This window comes from Astyanax mexicanus, chromosome 22, assembly GCF_023375975.1.
Source record: "Astyanax mexicanus isolate ESR-SI-001 chromosome 22, AstMex3_surface, whole genome shotgun sequence".
NCBI classification, from domain to species: Eukaryota; Metazoa; Chordata; class Actinopteri; order Characiformes; family Acestrorhamphidae; genus Astyanax; species Astyanax mexicanus.
The window spans coordinates 20,819,522-20,837,292 of NC_064429.1; the positions used below are offsets into that span (position 1 = coordinate 20,819,522).

The window sequence follows — 17,771 nt, forward strand, 5'->3', positions numbered from 1 at the left end:
TGCAAATACAATTACCTTTTGATATGTTATGATTTTATGTTATTCATAGACTCTTAAAGCATTGCTCTTTTGTGCATACCCATCAGTTGAGGAGCAGATCAACAGTAGTTAAAGCAGTAAAATTATCTAGTTTATTCAGTAAAACACAGCATAAAATATATTGTTATAAACTACTATGTTTAGCAATGCTACCGTCAAAATAGGTGTGATATTATTCACAGCTTTGGCATCTTTTAAAATGTGAAATGTAGAATGCAGCATTAAATCCTAAGGGCAAACAACAGTAATGCAGAAATATACTGCATTACCATAAAACAACGCTTATTTACACTAAAGAATGAAACACCGCATAAGGCCAAGAGAAGGAGTCATTAAAAGCACTTAAAATGTTCGATTTTATGAATCGTACTTTATTAGTCTCAATCCACTTCAAAACTGACCTTTAAATCACACTTACTGTCTTTTAAATGCTTCTTAATAAACCGCTAATACTGTATATTAAGCCTTTTACTGGAATACAATCTTGGCTTTCAAGAGGTTCCCCTTCAGCATCTTTCCCAAAGGAGTTTGATGATTAAGTGCTGGTCATTAGCGTAGCTGCCAGGGCTAGACTGTTCCAACTCAGGCCATTTTAAACAAGATATCTAAGACTGAAACAGTGCAGCCTTTAGTAGTGCAGCTGATCAAGAAACGATTGATGGTTCATTGTTTTTGTAGCTGGTTTTTATAGTTTATAACTGTTAACGTTGGTTGTGCTTTAAGTTGTATTTCCATTTAAATGGTTTCTACAGCTTTGAGGGTTTGAGGATCTTTTTCCTTGTTTCCACTGTGAGCTTTGGCTTAATAATATGGGATTGTTTTTGTTTTAGACACAGATTCCTGTACAGCTGCTTTGTTACAAGAGCAGGATGTTAAAAAAAAAAGTGCTGTACAAATACACTTGACTTGACGAGCCTTGACTTGACCATTTTTTTTTGGGGGGTCAGTCTGGAGCAAAATGACTCATATGCTGAAATTAATAGATATTTCGGTAACACTTCCTATGAACCCTGTATTCATAATGCCTTATGTATGCATTTATAATGCATTATATGACATGCATAATACCTTTTAATGAATGTAATAAGGCTGTATAATAACTCATAGGTAGTTACAGTGACATTTATAATACATTATAAACTATAAGTGTAAGGGTTTATAAAAAAGGGGCTAGTAATGCCTTATTATATCTGTATATAAGAACATTATACAATTTAGTGTTGTACCAAAATATACCAAATCTGTGTTATAGTGCATTATAAAACTACAGTGTTCAATGCTCTTATGAACAGATATTATAAGGCATTGTAAGCCCTTTCTTTATAAACCCTTATACTTGTAGTTTATATTGTGTTTTGAATGTCGCTGTAAGTACTTATGAGTTATTATAGCGCCTTATTACAGTCATTATAAGGTATTATCAATCAATCAACCTTTATTTAAACTCGGTTAGGGTTAGTACATTGAGGGTGGCTCTCATTACTTAGCCGAGCAATTACATAGGGAAGGGATTGACAGAAATAACAACAACAACAACAACAAAAGTAGATAGAATAAAATAAGTAATAAAAAAGCATAAAAAACAGCATTATAATAAGGTAAAAGAATTATTACAAAAATAAAAATAATAATGAAATATAAAACAAATAAGGTAAAAATAATCATTTAAGAGTAGGAATCATAAAATCATAGGTAAAAAAATGTAATAGAACTAATAAAAATTCAACTACAGATGAATAAATAAAAAACTAAACACATAAAATAGTAAAATATAAACAAGCAATAACTAATAATAAAAGAAAAAACCTAAAACAAACTAACATTAAAAAAAAAAAAAGTTAACTAAAAAATAAAATAAAATAAAAATTAAAATTAAATAAAGAAACTTAAAACATACCAAAGATAAAAAAAAAAAAAAAAAAAGATAAAATGAACTGAAACAGTGTCAGGCTGTCTGTTTTAGCTGTCTCTTTTATGCATGTCATATAATGCATTATGAATGCATTTATACAGGGTTCATAGCAAGTGTTACCGAAATGTGTTAAGTAAATTCTTATTTGCTTAAGGTTATCCTAAACTATCATAGCTATCAAGAGTCCTGATCTCATTTAATTGGTTTATAGTTTATAGTGGGAGGATGAAAGGGAGATAAAATCAGAAGCCATTCAAAGATCAAAAAGTTCCTACACTAAATGTGCCGTCAGATTTACGGTACTCCTAAAAGTTGACGCAAAGATAAGAACTGTAAATGGCAGCATAGAAAATTAGAGTATTAGAGGTAGTAGCCAATGTATTCACCCTTTAAGTTTAGTTTGAACTAATTGGCTAATAGATGTTCAACTGACATTCAAAAAACATTCATCTGAATATTGAAACTAAATTGTCTGTTAAATGCAACTAAACCCTAAATTGAATGTAATTGATTTACAATAAAACATAACCCTAATCTAAATCTTTAATCCAAAACGTAAATCTGACTCTCAACCTTTAAAGCTTTAAAATGTTAAGGTTATGGTTCAGAATGTAGTCAGATGTAGAGTAACATTCAATATAAAATAATTTTCAGTTGTATTTAATAGACATCAAGTTGAATGTTAGTTGAACATCGGTTAAGCATCTATAAGGCGTCTATAATGGACCATCCAAATATAGCAATACCAGTTTACCATGCTAGCATTCTAGTAAAAAGTGACCTTTTGAAGTCATTCGAGGTTCTATAGAATAGAAAATTGTTAATCTCTGCATTTCCTCTCCTCTTCAGATACAGAAACATGCAGCTATGGCTGGCACAAGTTCCAGGGCCATTGCTATAAGTACTTCCCCCACAGACGCACCTGGGACTCAGCCGAGCGCGAGTGTCGCCTCCAGGGTGCTCACCTTACCAGCATTCTCTCCCATGAAGAGCAGGACTTCATCAACCGTAAGTGCTGGAGTGTTACGAGTTTGCATGACTGGATTTGTTTCTGTGATTGTTTATAATCTGCAGGCATCGTAATAAATTTCATTTCAATGCTAATGAGACCCAGCTTTATACAGTACAAAAAGTATGTGAACCCTTTGGAATTGTATGTTTTTTTTTTTGAATTCGTCATGAGATTTGATATAATCTTTAACCAAAAATGTGTGAAATATAAAATTATATAAAATACAAAAATTGATAAATCATGTCTTCATTAAGAGCAACCTTAAAAGCCTGTGGTAGTTGAAAAAGATATGTGATTCCTTGTGTTAATGACCTCAAAAAAGCATACCTGGAGTCTTGCTAGCTTCAAGATGGGAATTAGAGCTAATTTGACTGATAAAAACCAATCACACAACTTTTAGACTTTGTTTCACATGAGAAGGATATGCATACTGTATGTAAGGCATGCCGCACCCAAAAGAGCTTTCAGAGGATCTGCAATCAAATATCCACCAACAACTGATTCCAAGAGTTTACTTACCTACTCCACTATTATTTTCATTGCAATGCTAATGACATCCACCTTTATGCAGTACTTTATAAAAAAAAGTATGTGAACTTATTTGGGATTTCATGGTTTTATTCTTTATACATTTGTCATAAAATGTGATCTGATCTTCATCCAAGCCAAGAATATTGACAAATATTTGTGCCTAAAATAATTACACAAAAACAATTATGATAATTCTTGTGTTCATTAAAAACAACCATAATAACCTCATAGTGGTAGTGTTAAAAATATGCAATCCCTTGTGTTAAAGACCACAAAAAGTGTTGGATTTAGAGTCAAGCGTCAGCGTACTTGTAGTCTTGCTAGCCTGGAGGTGAGGATTAGAGCTAGTTTGACAGATAAAAAACAATAAATGCATATGTGAGCCATAACGTGCCAAAGAAGGGTTTTCATAGGATTTAGCAATGATTGGTTCCAAGGGTTCCAAGAGGGTTGATTGAGTGTGTTCAATAAAGTGATATTAATTACATTAGGCACATTATATTTGTCAACACCATTGACTTTGATGAAGTCCTCCTTACTTTCTCTTACTTGTTTCTGTCAAAACAGAGGTCTAACTTCCAGTTCCTAATATTGATAAAAGCAAATAAAAATGGGTGGGTTCTTAGTCATACCCAGCACCTAGAGGTTGTTTTTGACTCTTTATTTAAATTTGCACACATTTACTATAACCTCAAAGCTGGACTACTGTAATTTAATTCTCTTCTATCGAAACTAACAAATGATAACAGACCACACAAAATCATGCACCTCATATATCAAGACTGTTGTCACTGTTGTTCTGCTTCTCTTTACATCATGTACAAATATTTTATGATAAATGGACCAGTAGATATGATACAAAATGACTTTGATTTGATGATTTCTTTAACTGGGTAAAATTAAGGCTAGTACTTATACTTGTAATTGGCACAGGATTACCCTTTTTCAGCATTAAAAAAGCAATAAAGTAAGAAAAGTAAAAAATGAACCCTGTAACCCATAATCCATTCTCAAATCCATGTCTCTTGACTTTAAGACTTTGTTTTAAGTCCCTCGACAGTTTGGAACAATAGGAAGCTTTGCCAGAGCCTTAAAAATAGGCTAATGGCTTTTGCCCAGGGCCAGAATTACAGAATAGAGAGGTGAAGTTTATAGCCACATGTTTTCACCACTTCACTAGAATGGAGCACAGTTTTCTTGGGCTTGAGAAACAGGAAGCTGCTTAAAACTGCCTTTTATTTTTAAAGACCGAACAGACTCGCCTAATATGGCAGAGGAATTAACCTACACGTTCTGTTTTACCCCTGCAGGGCTTGGCCGCGACTACCAGTGGATCGGGCTGAACGATAAGATGTTTGAAAATGATTTCGGGTGGACTGATGGCCGCGTTGTGGTAAGAGACGTCACTGAGATTTATGTCCTTCTTTTGCGAGACGATACATGGAAAATTACTGCGATTGATAACCTCTAGGATTGATTGGTGCCTTATCTACAAATGCCTACATTATAAACAAACTCCTAGGATTATAATTTGTTCATTTGTGCTGCTGAGGTTAAGGTTGGGGTAGGGGAAACATTTATATGTTTAGAAATTATAGGTTTTGGAAAATGACTGAACATATCTTCTTTTGTTGTGTGAAATACTACAGTGTACACAATGTACCAACAACAGCAGATGACATGTTTCTCCAAACCATCACTGATTGTGGAAACTTCACTTCATTAGACCTCGAGCAGCTTGGACTGTGTGTCTCTCCACTCTTCCTCCAGACTCTGATCTCTTGATTAACAAATGAAATGTAAAATTTATTGATGATCAGTGATGGTTTGGAGAGACATATCATCTGCTGGTGTTGATCCACTGTGTTTTATGAAGTCTAAAGTCTGTGCAGAGTTTACCTGGAAAATCTTACAGTGCTTCATGCTTCCCTCTGCTGACAACTTTTATGTAGATGTGGATTTCATTTTCCAGCAGGACTTGGCACACTGCCCACACTGCCAAAAGTACCAAATGGTCTTATATAATATTCTAATTTTCTAAAACACTGATTTTTGGTTTTTCATTGTCTGTAAGTCATAATCATCAACAGTTAAAGAAATAAGCACTTAAAATAGATCACTCGGTGTGTAATACATCTATATAATATATGGGTTTCACATTTTAAACTGAAATTACTAAAATAAATCAGTGGTTCCTGGATTTTTCCAGGCACTCCTAGAACTTAGTTATACAAGCTTGACAGTTTGTGTACCCCTTAGAATTCTCTATATTTCTGCATAGTTATGATTTAAAACATCATTAATTCCTAAAAGTAGATGAAGAGAACCCAATTAAACAAATTAGACAATACATTATATACTTTATAATTAACTTAATTTTCTAAGTATACCAAGTATACTATTTGTGTCTCATTTGTTTAACTGCGTTCTTGTTACCTACTTTTAGGTGTAAAAAATCTGATCTGAATCTTTCAAACACCACTGTAATTCAGACACTTGGCATTTATTTGCATCTTTGTATTAACTCATTAGTAATCCTTAGGGTGTAATAAAATGCACAAACAGGATTAGCGTTTCTTACGATGTCCCCTTTGATATTTATCACTGTCTCTCTGTGTACGTATGCAGAAAAGGAGGGGGGGTGGTGTGGATTAGAAAGGCGCGCCTCGATTGTTCTTTGAGCGAGATGTTCCTCCAGCACACAGGAAAGTGGCTAATTACTGCTTTGGGTCGTTTGGTGCCGATTGGGCTATCACTTCAAAGACCCAGGCTGCAGTGTTTGGGGGATGGGGAAGAGGGAAAGGCCTTAAGGGGCAGGAGATAAGCGGTGCTCATCCGTGGAGGTCCTTTCCCAGCTGAGAGATTAAAATAAACCTGTGAATGAGCGGAATGAGTGGAAGCTGACAGGTGTGGACAGGTAGCGGCTCTGCTCAGGAAGCGGAGAGGAACCAGCCATACAGATGGGCAGCACCTGGGGTTGTATAGAGCAGTGAAGGATAAGGCCTAAAGGGGTGTGAGTGGGTCTAAAATGAGTGTGTATATGTGTGCGTGTGTGTGGTAAAGGTGGCAGGTTAGATGATGTGCTAATGTGCTCAGAACTACAGTATTTAGACCTGTACACATAAGACATTGTTAAGACATAAATCCCTATTTTTAAGTAGTCCAGTAGCAGTGCTGTATGGCCCGGACAATCTGTTTTTTTTATTTTCTCATCTTATTATTGGCTTTATTACTGTTTATCACTTTACCTGTCAGACATCTAATTCTACTCTTTACTGCTGAAACTGAGACTGAGACTAGTTAAAAATGTTGCCATATGGGTCAGCCAAAATGTTTCCTGTACTAGTTTTCTCCACTCTTTTAAAGGTGTAGGAAACAGTACTTACAGCTCTCTACAGGCTTTTTCTCTCTATTCTCTCTAAAGCAAAGACTTATACTTTTAACAGTTTCAGAGCTCTCTGTGTTTTTTGTGTCTTTTTTCTAGTTATTATGATGACAATGGGAATGTGCTGTGTAAAATGTACTGTAGTGTTAAGTAACTAAATCTGTTCCAGTATGGATTTACTACAGACAAAGGCTTTATAATTTGTCTTTTTTCAAATCAATTTCTTAAGCTCAGTTTTTATTCCCATTGCTGCTTACCAGCTGTAAGCTTTTAACCAATGAATTGTTTGCTAAAATTACCATTTTTAAACAATATATGATTTTCTTTACAATTATAAAACTTTTTTATCAGTTTGTAGTTAATTTGTTTCCTTTAAAAAAAAATTGCCCTAAAAGTTTACTGCAAATTATTCTACACTGGATTTTGTACCATTGCTGGTTATTGACTGGTCCTGACTGGAGGTTAAATAAAAAAAAATGTAAAAAACAAAATGGAGTGTACTGTATGTATGTAGATATTGTTAAAAAATAGCTTTGTCTTTATTTTAGAAAATCATCCAAAGGAAAACATAACTGTAAGTAGATAAAAACAGTGATTAAAAAAAAATTACCACCAGCTCTAAATGCATGTATTCAAATAATCTCAGTGACATCTGACTTATTTGAGCAGCTTTTCTCTTGTCAAATGTAGCATTTTAATCTATGTGAAAATACAAAGTGCACAGCTCAATCTTCAGCCTTTTGCTGTATTTAGGTCTATATTGGCCATTATACTGTACATTAAACTTAGATGTATTGTAAGGTATTTGCACCATCTATAAGGCTGGTATATAACTATATAACTATATGGCCACAAGTTTTGGGACATCTGCTAATTCATTATTTCTTTAGAAATCAAGCATTTTAAGGGTATATTTTGTTATATGTAACTGGAGTAAGCTGCTTTTTTCTATTGTCTTATTCTATTGGCTGCAATTCTAGAGACTAGAGGTTCTTGGTTTTAAATGACATCAAATGTTTTTTTATAACATTTTGATTACCTTAATTACACAAAAGCATACAGAATTTGTTACTGTAAAGTTGCCTGTGTAGCCTCATATCAGTCAGATTGAACCCTGAGTAATAAGCCTGCTGTTTATGGAGGATTGTATGCATACATGTGCATACATGAGTACAGACAGTGGGGTGAAGAGGCTGTGAGGAGATAACGATGAGTGTTTGTATAAATTAGGATGTCATTGAGGTTGTCCTGAGAGTAAAAACTGTATCATTAGCGAATGTCTTCAGGAAACAGGGGGTCTCCTGTGGAACAGCGTAATAACAGGACACGTGGCAAAGTGGTTCTGAGCGGCTTTGAAGAACCAGCCGCGATCCACAGCGCTGCTGAAAGATGGCAGCCGTGAGCAGTACAGTCACACTACAGGGAGCATTCCAAAGATAAGAGCCTCTCAGCTGTTCAGCTCAATTGCTTCAGCTGTTGCAACCAGCTGATTGACTAGATAAGGGCTGTCGATTTCTGACGACCTTTGGAGGTGATTCAGTGCAATGATGTAATTTCACACAATTTACCACTATTTGATTTGAATGTTCTGTCAAAATGATCTTAAACAAATACTTATATATATTTATATATATCTGCATAAATATGACCTAAAACATTGTCAGGTTTTCACATATGTCCTAAAAGTAGATAAAGAAAACCCAGTTAACCCTCCTATTATCTTTGGGGTCAGTTTGACCCCATTTAATGTTTAAAGCCTTTGAAAAAGGGGTTGACATTAGTTTTGTGATTCATATTTACCGTCTTCTCCTAATTTGATAAAGACAGAAGTAAACATAAGATGTTTAAAATATATCAACTTCAATGTCTGTTTTATTAGGCTCTTTTATTGGCGTAAAACATAAGAAATCTCAATATTTTACACATATTTGTGTGGTAATAATGTCGAGTTCACAATTACATTCGGTTTTATTATCTTTCTCTAAACTTACCTTCAGTTTCGACCCTGACTTAACAACACAATACTTATAATACTTATATAATAGTAATAAACCACTTATGATAATACCAGAACCACTAACAATTTGTCAAATAAACATAAAAAAAATGGTAAGGAAACTTTGCTAACATGTTTATTTATCTGGGATCATAATAATTTTTGGAGGTTTAAATTGCTGGGATCATATTGACCCAGAGAATAAAGATTGTTTATGAATTGGAGGATAGCAGGGGGGTTAAACAAATGAGACAAAAATATTATACTTATATTATATCTTCATTTATTTATTGAGGAAAATCATCCAATATTTCATACATTACACTGGCTTGGAAGTATTTTAGCTTATTCCTCCGTACAGAACAGCTTTAACTCTAGGATTTTGGTGGGTTTCCTTACATTAACTTCTCACTTCAGGTCCATTCACAACATTTCCATTGGATTAAGGTCAGGAATTCGACAAATACATTAACATTAACCATTTTTTCATAGAATGATTTGTGTGCTTAGGGTCATTGTCTTGCTGCATGACCCACCTTCTCTTGAGATTGAGTTCATGCACAGTTGTCCTGATACAGTATTTTCCATTAGAATTATCTGATATAGAATATAATTAATTGTGACTCCATCAATGAAGGCAAGCTGTCCTTCCCCAGATGCAACAAAAAGGTCCAAACCGCAATACGACCACCACCATGTTTCACAGACGGGATTAGGTTGTTATGCTGAAATGCAGTGTTTTCCTTTCTTCAAACATAACGCTTTTCATTTCAACCGAAAAGTTCTAGTTTGGTCTAATCTGTCCATAAAACATGAATTTTGAAAAAAGTACTCCTGATCCCACCATATCTGGCTTTAATACAATCAGATCCAGAATCTGAAAGAAATCCTTCTCTGGACGGTTGAAACCGTAAACTGTAAACAAACATGTCCCAATACTTTTGTCCATGTACAGTAAATGTCAAGGGCATGGAGTGCTGACAGCACATGAAATGTTTACAGAAAGCAACGGATTGCGTTGCAAAATCAGCATCTGCTGAAACCACTTGTTTGACACATTTGCAGCAACACCCACAACACAGTAAAATCATGACGCAGTTGCTTGCAATTCTGCTTACAGTAGAAGAAGAAAATGAGGCATAGTTACTATATATCTGTAGTGTAAAAAAGAGCCTACAGCATATTGTTTGAATGTAATGATGATATACAGCTCTATAAAAAATTGGAGACCACTTAAAATGATGAGTTTCTTTAATTGTACCAAATTGAAAACCTCTGGAGTATAATCAAGAGGAAGATGGATGATCACAAGCCATCAAACCAAACTGAACTGCTTGAATTTTTGCACCAGGAGTAAAGGCAGAAAGTTATCCAAAATCACTATGTAAGACTGGTGGAGGAAAACATGCCGAGATGCATTAAAACTGTGATTAAAAACCAAGTTTTATTTTACAGAGATGTATATGTAAGTGATTACAATATTAGAGCAAAAGTTAAAAACTGTATATTGCCATCAGATCCCAAACAAAAACCTGGATTCATCTCTGTAAAGACAATACTGTTCCAGTCTGTAGCAGTCCAGGTTTCTCTTTCATATGACTAATGAAAGCTTTCCTAAAGACTCGATCAACTGGGCAAAGTTTCTAATCAGACCGCAACTGTAGTAAATAAAGATAAGAATAAGAGTTTTGTGGCAATCCAGGATGCACATTTTTTGTCAATAAGTCTAAAACTAGTCTTTTTCTCGCATAAACCGTCCATTTTTTCACTGTTTGGTCTCTGCCCTATCACTTTTCTTTTTGGCTTTTGCATTCTTTCCATCTAAAGCGAGAGCTATGGCTGGTGACATCATACTCGGGCACTGAGGTACTTTATGAAAGGGGGCAAAGACAGGCAGGAAACTTTGCTTACAAATTATAGGACCCAGAACTGTCCCTAAAAAATACAGTGCAGCCTGTCTATGCGATCGTGTGGAGTTCATCATCTGGTGTTGCTAGTATACAGGGATGACATTTATTGTAGTGCTTTTGCCAGTGACTGTGGCCAGCTGGCTGTCTGGTAGAAGGGTGCACATACTGTATTGGGAGAAATGATCAGAGATCTGTTTTGAGTCCAAAGTTTCATGTAGCCTAGCATTGTTTGCATGCCCTCCCAGCCAACACATGTACACCCCATACTGATGTGGGGCTCACATGGCTGGAACGTGACCAAAGTCAAGGTGGGCATGGGCTCTAAATGAGCTTATACATGTACTTGTATATTGTCGCTAGGGGTGGGCGATATGGCCATAAAATAATATGATAATTCATGGTATTTTTGCGATAACAATATTCTTGGCGATATGACAAAACATTCAATTAAAACGTAAATATTTCAAGAATACACTACTGCAACAAAATGAAAATGAAATTTAAATATTGCATAAGATACGATATGGGACACCCCTAACTGAGATATAATACAAGAAAAAAATACAAGAATTTTATCCCATTTGTAACAGAAGTTAATGATCCAGAATGTCGTGATACTAATAATACACTCCAAATATCTCCATATATCCTGGATTAAAGTAAAATAAATGATACTGGACGATATTTCATGATATAATATCATTCACAATATTCAAAAAAGTTGGCGATATTTTTGTGTACGATACGATATGGCTCACCCCTAATTGGGTCTGGTACCTAGTCAGAGTTTCCAAATAGACCAATCGTTACAGCCCAATTTTATCTCATGTGGGTCCCATTTAGACCCCATGCAGTGCAATGTAAAGCCCAGGTGTGGCCTATGTATAGCCCCTCATGGCCTTATCAGTGAATCGTTGGCTTAGTGGACATCAGTATTTGGGGCCAACATGGAACCTTTGGAGAAAATGTTCTGGTTCCCAGAGCTCTGACAATATTTTATCATTTTTATATGAATATGATGCACATTCTTCCTTCCTTAAATTACTCTTACTGTGTAAATTACAGTCTTACTGTAAAACTGTACCAGTTTTGATTCCATATATACAGTATGTGTAAGTGTAATTTCGAGACCTCACACTCTACATTTGGAAAATAAGCAGCAAAAACATTATTCTGTATGTATGATGTCACAAATAAACCTATTTATTGATATTTTCTTATTTCCAGCTATGAACTCCATATAAATGTATTTATATCCATTTACACATTTTAACATATAAGGAGTGTTTCAATCTGGAAAGCTTTATTAATGGGGTACAATAATGAAATGAACTCTGCAGTGCACACTGCCCCTAGTGGTAGTTCAATTTTACCTTTCACTACAGTAAAGAGGTGCACAGCTCCCCCTTGTGGACTCTGATGTGTACTACTACTACTACTACTGCTATCTGTTTTCCTTGCTTACAAATCTCTATTTATTGCTGTTCTGCTCTGCATTGCTGCGCATTACATCAGTACATCATCAGTGATTCTTAAGCATCTTTGTAATACAGATATGTCACCTTAATGAACCATAAGAGAGATAAATAAGCCAGTAATCTAAGTGTATTATCACATCATTCAAAAGATATGCCATTAGCAAGCTGCTGACTGCCAAAACACCAATCATTTACTCTTAAAGCGGCTTTCAGAAAACACTGCAGCATTTCAGTACACTTCCATTGTTTATCAGTAAGAAGGCTGTATTGAATTCAACCAACATCAGTGGCAGCTAGCAGGCTTAGTCTGGGGGAAGAGGTCACTTTATTTTGTTACCCATTTAATAACAGGATATTATAAAGGTGTACAATTATTCCTGTAGTGTTTTAATAGTACATTTTAATACATGTTTAGACTTTATTTATGGAAAAGGAATTCTTAATAAGGGTTACTCTGAATATAAACGTGCTGTTTGTCATCAATTATAGATTATCAGATTAATAGAATACACATTTAATACGCTTTATATACGTGTCAAAAAAACTGATTGAAATATGAAAAATTATAGAAATTCTCGCCAGATTTCACAAAACATGGTGCACAATTTTAATAGCTAGGGATTCACCGAAATGGAAAATTTTGGATAAAATCGAAGACTGAACAAAATTATAAGCATGGTCAAAGGCCAAATAACAAAAAACAGACCCTTTTATTAACAGAAATATTTTTTTGTCTCTGTCTCCCTATTAATTATTATGTACATCCAAGACTGGAGCAAAATAAATTGTATTATTTCAGACAACCTACTGAAGTGGTTTGAGTGATGTAATGTGCATCTGTTTTAAATGCATCATCTAAGTGCGTTTATTTTTGCTTTTGGTGTTGAATAATCCTGTTAATCCGTAATGTGTGTAAACAGGATTAAAGAATCCCTTTTCAGGTACTACTGTACAGCATTCTCATACAATGCACAACAAACAGTTTCACATTTTACAGTCCAGTAACACTGTAATGTGTGTGAGGGTAATGAGAAATAAATCTACTGAGACATTAAGTAAAAGGGCTAATACTGTTTTTATGCACTTTATGTATTAAAAAGTGGGTGTTTTTAGTACCTAGCACTAATAAAGTTCTATTCTTTTCTTGTAGCAATATGAGAACTGGAGGCCCAATCAGCCGGATAGCTTCTTCTCCTCCGGAGAGGACTGTGTGGTGATGATCTGGCACGAGGACGGTCAGTGGAACGACGTTCCCTGCAACTATCACCTCACCTTTACCTGCAAGAAAGGCACCGGTAAGGAATTGTTTTTCAGAAATGTTCAAGGATGTGGAAGAGTGTATGTTAATACTGTATCTTATGAATTGATGTATGTGTGTTGGTTTTTATGCAAAAAAATAGAAGTTACTCTCAGGAAGAGAAGCTTTCTTACATTGTAAATGAATACTAATAATAAGTCATACAGACTATAAATGAAAAATGATAAACAAACCAAAATACTTTTATCAGCTTTTATCTGGGGAGCTGTTAACTTGTGCTTTTTGAGGCCGATAGAATCGATGAACTGTCTAATGTCTGCAACAGAGGTAACTCTTGCTCTTCCTTTTCTGAGGTGGTCCTGATGAGAGCCAGTTTCATCATAATATTTAATGGTCTATGTGACTGCTCTTGAGAATATTTTCAAAGTTCTTAAAATGTTTTGGATTGATTGATCTTTATTTCTTAAGTATTTTAAGTATTCTAAGTATTTTTACGTAGTTAAATAGTTCTTGCCACCATTACAATTGATTACAACATTACTTAATGTATTTTTCGCACTATAAGACTCACTTAAAATCCTTTAATTTTCCCAAAAATCGACAGTTCGCCTTGTGTATGCATTCTACCAGTCAGGTTGTAAGGAGAGGTACAGCCACTCTGCTGAAGTACAGAGTTATACAGGAGTTTCAGTAAAGTTTCTCCAGCACTGAGACTGGAGCACTATTAGCATTAGCCACTAACCGCTAGCTCTTGCGCCGTTCAGAAGTGTGTATATCAGACAGTAGCCTGCGTGATTACTGTGTTAAAACAAGCTACGTGGGACGAACAACTAGCTGATAGCACCCTGGCTTACAGAAACACTCAGGGTTCCTCAGTGTGTCACTATCAGGGGGCATTTACTAGTGCTAAGTGCTGTCAGCCATGGTGAAAATTGTTGCTAAACATATTGGACATTTAAGCTTACTGTAAATAAATGGAAGCACTTTACTCACCCAAATAAACAGTTTTTTAGAAGGACACACTTGTTTCTTATTATTGTTGCTTAAAATACATCTTATAATCCGGTACTCCTTATGTATGAAAATAGACCACAAAATAGACTTTCATTAATAAAACATTATTAATAATATTAATATTAATATTAATAATACAGCACATATGTTTTTTCTGACTTTAGCATTAATCTACAATTTCTCTCTCAATTTCTCTCCTCTCCTGCTCACAGTGTCGTGCAATCAGCCTCCTTTGGTGCAGAACGCTCGTACCTTTGGGCAGAAGCGGCCTCGCTACGAGATCAACTCGCTAGTCAGGTACCAGTGCATGGAGGGCTTCATCCAGAGGCACGTGCCCACCATCCGCTGCAGAGGAGACGGCTCATGGGACCTGCCCAAAATCACCTGCATGACCCGTAAGCTATATTTTTGTATATATATTTGGTGCAAAAAAAAACAGCATTAGACATCACTAAAAGAACACCATACCCACTGTAAAGCATGGTGGTGGCGGCATCGTGCTGTGGGATTGTTCTGAGTCAGGTTGTAAGGAGAGGTAAAGCCACTCTGCTGAGCGCTACTGGAGCACTATTACCATTAGCCGCTAACTGCTAGCTACACTGTAGCCTGTGTGTCTGCTGTGTTAAAACAATACTGCTCCAGTCTCAGTGCTGGAGAAACTTCACTGAATCTCCTGTTTAATGCTGTACTTCAGCAGAGTGGCTTTACCTCTCCTTACAACCTGACTGGTAGAATTCATACATGGCCCCAGTATCAGCTGAAGGAAAAAAAAAACAATCCCACAGCACGATGCTGCCACCACCATGCTTCACTGTGGGTATGAAGCATGGTGGTGGCAGCATCGTGCTGTGGGATTGTTTTTTTTTTCCTTCAGCTGATACTGGGGCCAAGGTGGACGCACAAAACAGGTTTCAGGTTTCTGCTAGAAAGCAAAGAAATGAAGCAAAGTGCCTTGATTGAGACATCAAAGTGTATTAAAAAGAGATGAAACAAGAATAATAAAGTTTTCTCCATTTTCCTTCCAGCCTCCAACTACCAGAGGTCGTACAGTCGCAGGTATCAGTCCTTCGGCAGAATCTACGGCAACCATCGGAGGAGATCTGCAGAAAAATCAGATTCACCCCAGAAGCACCATCGTCATGCTTCAAAAGACAGCCGGACCAAACCTTAAACTCGCTACGACACGTGTGCTCCCAGCGACGAGTCTTTTCTTCGAGGGAGCACTAACAGAGACTCTTTAAACTCCACATGATGGACCTTCATGTGATTTGAACGACCATAGATGCATAAGTATATATGGAAACAGGACAAGGACAATGATCTGAGGTTTAGATACTGGAATCAATGCAGTGCCTTTTCAGTATTTGCAAAAAAAAAATCTTTCAGTGTTTCCGCTGGATGACTGATTCTCTGCTAGAAAATGTACAAAACTCCTTTCTATTTCTGCTTAGGATCACACCGTGCCTTCTTTGTTGAACGCAGAATGCTTAAATGCAGAAAAATCAGCAGGTTTTGTAGATCCGCAAGAGCCACAAAGATCAGACAAGATGCATTTATTGACTCTGAGCCAAAAAATGTCCCAGCACACATTTTTGAGGAGGTTGTGGTTCCATGTTTTCTTATGAATGATGAGACACAAGTGTTCTTTAGGTCTGCAAAAATGAGAACCATCCTGAAGATGCACTTTTTTAACACTAAATGAGGAAAAAAACTACTACAGAAACAGTAGTTCAATGTGAGCTTTGGTTCTTGATTATTGATGCACTCTAGATGCAAGAAATCTCAAATTCAAAAACATAAAATATTAAGAAAATTAAAATATAAAGAGCACAGTATGTTGTTTAGTTGTAGAAGATACGTAAAATGACCTGTTACAGAAATTACAGGAGTTTTGGTTCTTGTTCCATTACAGAAACTTTAGTTGCACACTGTAAGGAAACTCAAAATCAAAAATTAATTAATCAAGAAAACATAGCTTTCTGTTCAAAACTAGTAATTTTTTAAAGAAATCTCACCAAAAACAATTCACCACAAAAGAGCAAAAAAAAAACAAATCTTTTCAAAAGAAAACTTAAGTGCCTTGAATGAGACAGCGAAGTCTATTAAAGACTATTCTGAGGCCATTTTTTGATTCATCTCGCTCTACAACGAAGACAAGGTTTCACTTACATGTAACTCCTTCAGTTTTAATCCTTAAACTTAACTTTTCTTCTAATCCTTATAAACGAGCTGCTGCGCTCCCAGCTTTCCTAATGCTTTCATGACGTCTCTGGATGATGTAAAACTACTTTTTGAGAGAATGTACTTTGTGAATTGCTCAACAAGACTTGAACCAAATGCCTTTTTAACAGCATGCATGTAATTTATTTTATGATTTTTTTTTCAAGCTGCTCTTCATCTTCTTGTGGTTGGGTTGCAGTTGGAAATGCAACATCTCCGATATTTAACACGTCCTGGCAATGCAGATTCATACGGAGGACTGTCGCCAAAAGAACGACCTGTGACTGATAGGATATTCGCTAATCAGACACACAGAGGAAATGGAAACTGACACAACATTAGGGGTGTTTTTATTTTTTATTCGATGGACTATGTTCAACAGAACCCACCAAATCTATAATCCAGTACAGCTTTGCTTCACAGAATATCTTCACTGCACATCTTCATTCATAATCATGGGCCACGATCCACCATTTGTTGTTCATCCCAAGTGTTTTTTTTTTTTTTTTTTCAATTTATTTGAATTCTTTTTTGTGTTTGTCAGTTGTGTTTTACTCGAAAATGCACATATCTTTTTATATTTATAGTATAACATGTTTATTGTATAATGTGAATGTCTGGGGTTGTGTGTGGAAAAAAAAACTATTGTAAGAAAAGTTGCTTTTTATACCTACCATTTGTCACCAAAGAGAAAAAAAGAAAGTTTATTCCATTCATCTGCGACTCTTGGTCTTCTTCCTTTGAAAGATGGTAAAATTATGAAGAAAATAAAGCTAAACACTAGGGGATCTAGGTGGTTCTAGAGATGCCACTATGTTCAGGAGATCACTGGTTCGAATCCCGGTTATGCCGCTTGCCATCAGCTGCTGGAGCCCCGAGAGAGCACAATTGGCCTTGCTCTCTCTGGGTGGGTAGATGGTGGTCTCTCCCCACATCTCTCCAAAAGGTGATGTCAATCAGCACAGGGCGTCTGTGAGCTGATGTATTGGAACCGAGCTGCGCTTTCTTCCGAGTGC

At 35.9% G+C, this 17,771-nt stretch overlaps 1 protein-coding gene across 1 annotated transcript in view; it reads left to right on the forward strand.

Moving 5' to 3' along the window:
* The window catches only part of vcana (versican a), a 61,430-nt gene extending 43,959 nt beyond the window's left edge, over positions 1–17,471 (forward strand). The window contains exons 11-15 of the mRNA XM_049470367.1: positions 2,801–2,959; positions 4,805–4,887; positions 13,414–13,558; positions 14,748–14,930; positions 15,561–17,471. Of these exons, the coding sequence (XP_049326324.1) occupies positions 2,801–2,959; positions 4,805–4,887; positions 13,414–13,558; positions 14,748–14,930; positions 15,561–15,706 (716 nt within the window). The 3' untranslated portion in view covers positions 15,707–17,471. The remainder of the gene's footprint in view (positions 1–2,800; positions 2,960–4,804; positions 4,888–13,413; positions 13,559–14,747; positions 14,931–15,560) is intronic.
* Positions 17,472–17,771: the final 300 nt, after the last annotated feature.